We start from the raw sequence: 6,687 nt of genomic DNA, 5'->3' as shown, positions 1-6,687 counted from the left end.
AAAAATATGCTCTCCGAACCCAATATCTTCCAAGAGACCCAGAATCAAACGTGGGCTCATCAGCTATAGCACTCTCCCTCATGTGCCCTCGATTGCTCGTCTGCCGTCGGCGGTCAGGTACTGTTGTGTAGCAGCGACGTCGTCTATCAGGTACTGTTCTCTCTTCTGGAACTGAGTCGTTAAATCTTTCGTTCCAGATCGATATCGTACAGCAATTGGGTACGCTCGATCCAGATCGAAATCCGTAGGGGGTGAGCGAATTAGGCAACTATGTTTCTGATGGTTAAAGTGAGTACTTATTTGTTTGATCTAGCGTTATTTTTATTAAAAGTTGTGTTTGGAGTCTTGGACAATTGATTGGATGGTATTTAGTGTTAGCCGAATAATATATATTAGATTCTTTGTTTTTTCCTTTTTTGTGTAGATTGGTTTCTGAATTTATCACTTGTCTTTCGGATGGAAGTAGCCTCTGCTAACATTGAGCAAGTACCAGATGGTGAGTGCAATGATATTGTAACTGATAGAGATGGTGTCCTGACAGAATTAGATGTTGAAAATGGTGTCCTTGAAGGAAGAAAGCAATTTGTTGCCCCCGCTGTTGGAATGGAATTTGAGTCTTATGATGATGCTTATAATTATTACAACTGCTATGCTAAGGAAGTGGGATTTCGTGTTAGAGTGAAGAATTCATGGTTTAAGAGGAACAGTAGAGAGAAGTATGGTGCAGTACTTTGTTGCAGCAGCCAGGGTTTCAAAAGAATTAAAGATGTAAACCGTTTAAGAAAAGAAACAAGAACTGGCTGTCCTGCAATGTTAAGGATGAGGTTAGTGGACTCCAAGAGGTGGAGGGTACTTGAAGTTACACTTGAACATAACCATTTGTTAGGTGCTAAGATCTACAAATCAATTAAGAAGGTGGGAAGTGGAATGAAAAGGAAGTCACAGTCAAGTTCAGATGCAGAAAAACGAACAATTAAGTTGTACCGAGCACTTGTGATAGATTCAGGGGTCGATGGGACCTCAAATTCGAATCCAACAGATATCAGGAATTTTCCTGATCATCCCAATCAGTTGAACCTTAAAAAAGGTGACACACAAGCAATCTATAACTATCTTTGCCGAATGCAGTTGACTAATCCGAACTTCTTTTACTTGATGGACCTCAATGATGATGGGCGGTTAAGGAATGTGTTCTGGATGGATGCTCGGTGTAGGGCAGCCTGTGGTTATTTTGCTGATGTGATATACTTTGACAACACATATTTGTCAAATAAATATGAGATCCCACTTGTGGCATTTGTAGGGATAAATCACCATGGGCAGACAGTATTGCTTGGTTGTGCCCTGCTTGCTGGGGAGACAACGGAATCTTATACTTGGTTGTTCAGAGCTTGGCTTACATGTGTATCAGGACAGTTTCCACAAACAATTATTACTGACAGGTGCAAGGCTTTACAGAGTGCAATTGCAGAGGTATTTCCAAGATGCCATCATCGGTTTGGTTTGTCACACATCATTAAAAAAGTTCCCGAAAAATTAGGAGGATTGCGCAACTATGATGCCATTAGGAAGGCATTGATTAAAGCAGTTTATGAAACTCTGAAGGTGAATGAATTTGAAGCAGCATGGGGATTCATGATTCAGCGTTTTGGGGTTGGTGATCATGAGTGGCTTCGTTCTTTATATGAAGACCGATTTCGGTGGGCTCCAGTTTATTTAAAAGAGACATTTTTTACTGGAATGTCGGCTGCACGTCCAGGTGAAACCTTAAGTCCATTTTTTGACAGATATGTGCACAAACAAACTCCACTGAAAGAATTTCTTGATAAGTATGAATTGGCTCTGCAAAAGAAGCATAAGGAAGAAGCTCTTGCAGATATTGAGTCACGAAGCTCAAGTCCCACTTTAAAAACAAGATGTTCCTTTGAGTTCCAGCTTTCAAAAGTTTACACAAGAGAAATTTTCAAGAAGTTTCAATTTGAAGTGGAGGAGATGTATTCTTGTTTTAGCACTACACAGTTACACGTTGACGGGCCAATCATAATATTCTTGGTCAAGGAGCGTGTTGTGGTTGAGGGAAATAGGCGAGAGATTAGAGATTATGAAGTTCTGTACAACAGAACAGCAGGCGAGGTTCGTTGCATTTGCAGTTGCTTTAACTTCTATGGGTATTTATGTCGACATGCATTGTGTGTGCTTAATTTTAATGGAGTGGAGGAGATCCCTTCCAAGTACATTTTGTCGAGATGGAAAAAGGATTTCAAGCGTATATATATTCCAGATCATGGCTCCAGTAATGCCGATGACACCAACCGCATGCAATGGTTCAATCAGTTATATAGAAGTGCCTTGCAAATTGTAGAGGAAGGTGTGATTTCTCTTGACCATTACAAGGTAGCATTGCAAGCATTTGAAGAGTCATTGAATAGGGTTCATGATGTAGAGGACAAACACGAATGAGTTGTAATGTTAAGGTGCCACATATTTTGTAATTATGAATTTAGTTTTATATACCTTTTCCTCCTCTCACTCTCTCATCAGATGGCGGAAAGGATAGCTTCAACCTGTTATCTGTGAAGAATGCCAATACCATATATAAGTAGGAAGCATGAGAGGGTCAGCTTGTATGTATTTTTCCTCATCTCTATCAGAGTTTCACATTATTAAGAACTGTACTGTGATTGTCCATACAATTTTGCACAATAGATATGAACCAGTCTTTGTTTTCACTTTTGGCTAGCCAAGATCTCACAGCTGCCTTCTGTGCCAGTTTACCATCAAACCAGACTTTTTATGTTTTGGGGAGAGAAATTGGATTTTATTAGAGGCCTCTCTCAATAAAGTTGAGAGAATGAGTGTGAAAAATATAAGTAGACAAAGTATCTCAAAAAATGAAAAAGCTTAATGGCCCAAAAAGAGCTCTGTCGCTGCCTGAGTTCTTATATACAACTTCTACAACACAAATGAAACCAAAAAAGACAAAAAACTGGGTAGCTCTTTGATGGCTTCTTGCCTCAGTAGGGTTATGTAGCATAGAACGTGACGCTCTTTTGTAAATTCGGTGTGTTATGTTGTCAAATTGTTAACTGAAACTTTATATCTAAATAAAGCTTAGCTTTATACATACCAGATCATATCAAGAAAATCGAAAGATATAAAATGTTGATTTTGTTCTTTCAGTATTAAAAAAATACAAGATCAAAAGTTACCCAATAAATTTTTTTATTGTATAATCGATATTAGAGAATGAGAGAGTTGAATGTAAAAGAAGACAAAATGCAAGTTAAAGTTTTATTTTTAGATCAAAAATTCAAGTTTTAGTTTAGTTTGTCTTTATTGACTCAAAATTCTGAGTCAAATTAGGCACAAGAACAAAACGCCCAAACCCGGCAGGGAGGAGGCCAATGATATTATCGAAAGAGAGAAAAAAACCATAGAGGGGCATTTTTGATATTTTAGCCCCATATCAAACTTCAGTTCAGTTCAGTTCAGTTCAGAAAAAAAACCTTCAGTTCAGTTCGATCGAACTAAGCCACTTTGTACGTCACGCGCCACTTTCCTTGCTGAGCGAGTGTACTTGCCGATTTTCCGGAAGCTCCCCCGCGACTCTCCGATCAGGTAAACCCGGAAGACTCATCGAATTCTAATTCAATTTGCCAAAGCATTCACCTGCTCTGTTCTCTGTTGTTTGTTTCCCGAGAAAAATGAAGAATTCGAGAAAAGAAGCCAAAATTCTGGATGTTATTTGTATGTATCAAGTTAGTACTCAAATTAGTCTGGTTGTGTAATAGGCTCAGCTGGGTAGAGTGTTATTTTGTTAGTTCCTTTTTGTTTGATCGATTTTCACTTTCAAATTCGGTGAAGTTTAACTTATGTTTGTCAAAACAACTAAAAAGTTGTACCTTGGTTGATTGCTGAGAAGATGGAGGAAAATCTAGAAAGGGCTGTTGGCCTTTTTGCCTTTTTTGGTGTTTCAACTTTCAAACAATGTGAGAAAAAGTTTACTGAACAGTACCCAGAAATTTAAGCTGAAGTGATGTTTGTTTTTCCAATTCCTAACAGTGCAGATTTTAGAATTCAAGATTAGTTCTTGGGTTTCTCGTTTTTAAGGACCAAACCCCAGATTTTTAGGGTCTAGTGCTCTGGATAGTAAAGAAATCGGTATATTGTTACTAACTTTGAATATTTTTATTCAAATGTTCAATGAAGGTAGCTGATTCTATTAGGAAATCGTTTGAGAGATTAGTTTTGAGAGTTGGAAAGTGGAGGATTTATGCTAAGTGTACCTGGTTTTTCTACTTTATTGTTATGTATGGCTTTTCCTTTCCTTGTTAACTGGTTTCCTGGCTTTATGTCTGTTTAGATATGGATGAAGTTTCTCTGAACACGGAGCCAGCGGGCGATGATGATGCTGATGAATTTGAGATTGAAGGAGACTGTGCAATGACAGATTTTATCAGTCAAACTGGCATTATTCAAGGCGAGAACCCTCTCCCTCCTGTTGTTGGAATGGAATTTGATTCTTACGAGGATGTGTATTACTTCTACAATTGCTATGCCAAGCAACAGGGATTTGGGGTTAGGGTAAGCAATACGTGGTATAGAAAGAGCAAGGAAAGATACAGAGGAAAACTTAGCTGCAGTAGCGCAGGTTTCAAAAAGAAGAGTGAAGCAAATCGCCCAAGGCCAGAAACTAGAACCGGTTGTCCAGCAATGATAAAGTTTAGGTTAATGGACTCGAACAGGTGGAGAGTTATTGAAGTTGAGCTTGAGCACAACCATTTGATTAGTCCAGCAAGTGGAAAATTTTATAAATCTCACAAGAGCGTAGGTGTGGGAACTAAAAGAGCGTTGCAGTTAGATACTGCTGAAGAAGTGCAAAAGATCAGGCTATTTCGAACAGTGATCATTGATTCTGAGGGTAATGGAAGCATAGATGTTGATGAAGGAGAATCTGGGAATAGAGTTGACTACTCCAATCAATTGAAGCTTAAAGAAGGAGATGCCCAAGCAGTTCAGAATTACTTTTCTCGCTTGCAGTTAATGGATCCAAACTTCTTTTATGTGGTGGATCTAAATGAGAAAGGATGCTTGAGAAATTTGTTCTGGGCTGATGCGAGGACAAGGGTTGCTTACAGTTATTTCTGTGATATAGTTGCCATTGACACTACATGCTTGGAAAACAAGTTTGAAGTCCCGCTGGTGTCATTTATTGGAGTAAATCATCACGGACAATCTGTGCTGCTAGGCTGTGGTTTACTTGCAAGTGAGACAGTTGAATCCTATACATGGTTGTTTAGAGCTTGGCTCACATGCATACTGGGACGCCCTCCTCAAGCGATCATTACTAGTCAATGCAGAACATTGCAAACTGCCATTTCTGATGTTTTCCCCAGAGCTTCTCATTGTCTTTGCTTATCACATATAATGCAAAAATTTCCAGAAAATTTGGGAGGATTGTTCGAGTATGAAGCAATTAAAGAATCTTTTAGTAGAGCAGTTTACTACTCTCTGAGGGTGGAGGAATTTGAAGCAGCTTGGGAGGATATGGTCCAGCGCCATGGAATTAGAGATCATAAATGGCTTAAAGCATTATTCGACGATCGGAAGCGGTGGGTTCCAGTATATTTGAAGGATATATTTTTGGCAGGGATGTCCCCTGTGCAACCAAGTGAGGTTGTCTCTTCATACTTCAAAGAATTTCTTCATAAAGATACTCCTTTAAAGGAATTTTTAGATAAGTATGATCAAGCTCTGCAAACGCATCATCGGCTGGAAGCCTTGGCAGATTTGGATTCAAGAAATTCGAGTTATATGTTGAAGTCAGGATGCTATTTTGAGTTGCAACTCTCCAAAGTGTACACTAATGACATTCTTAGGAAGTTTGAATCAGAGGTAGAAGGAATGTACTCTTGTTTCAGCACTAGTCAGTTAAATCCTGATGGGCCAGTCATAACACACATAGTGAAGGAACAAACTGAAGTTGATGGAAATAGGAGAGAGGTGAGAGACTATGAGGTTTTGTATAATCCATCTGAGATGGAGGTCCTTTGCATCTGTGGCATGTTCAACTTGAGGGGATATTTGTGCAGGCACGCACTATCAGTCCTTAACCAAAATGGCGTGGAGGAGATCCCGGCTCAATACGTCCTTTCGCGATGGAGAAAGGATATTGAACGCAATTACATTTTTGATCATAGCTGCAGTGGCATTGACATTAATAACCCAGTTCACAGGTATGACCATTTGTATAAATGCATTGTGCAAGTTGTGGAAGAAGGGAGGAAATCACAAGACCGATACAAGGTTGCATTCGGGGCTTTGGATGAGATATTGAATAAGCTTTGTCTTACAGAGGATCCTACCCTGTAAGTGAGAAATTATGTACAGAATGAATGGTGTAACACATAACATTAAGGCACCATCTCTTTGTAGCTGGAAATTTATGTACAATTTCTGTGTCATTTTTCTCGCATTTTATTTGTTTGGTAGAAGCTAAATGGAACCGAAAGAATATGACATGGAAAACACAAATCACATCCCCCAATAAGGAGAGTGATAAAATTCAGGTTGTGTTTTGGTCTGAATATGAAATTAAAGTAAATCCCACACACCAAATTTATTCAAGAGCAAATTGTTAGATCGTTTTTTCAATAGTTCTCATGGTTGCATTTGTGATCAGATGCT

The 6,687-nt window shown here is 38.9% G+C and overlaps 1 protein-coding gene across 1 annotated transcript; it reads left to right on the top strand.

Annotated features, from left to right (window-relative positions):
• LOC117621637 lies at positions 1–6,475 on the top strand. Its single transcript, XM_034352201.1, has 3 exons — positions 1–2,451; positions 3,438–3,618; positions 4,364–6,475. The coding sequence occupies exons 1-3, from the start codon at positions 457–459 to the stop codon at positions 6,370–6,372; spliced, it is 4,185 nt and encodes a 1,394-aa protein (XP_034208092.1). The 5' UTR covers positions 1–456; the 3' UTR covers positions 6,373–6,475.
• The last annotated feature ends 212 nt before the right edge of the window (positions 6,476–6,687 follow it).

Source organism: Prunus dulcis, chromosome 3 (genome assembly GCF_902201215.1).
Source record: "Prunus dulcis chromosome 3, ALMONDv2, whole genome shotgun sequence".
In the NCBI taxonomy this organism is placed as follows: Eukaryota; Viridiplantae; Streptophyta; class Magnoliopsida; order Rosales; family Rosaceae; genus Prunus; species Prunus dulcis.
The sequence above is the reverse complement of the archived record's forward strand: the minus strand, read 5'-3'. Positions and strand labels throughout refer to the sequence as shown.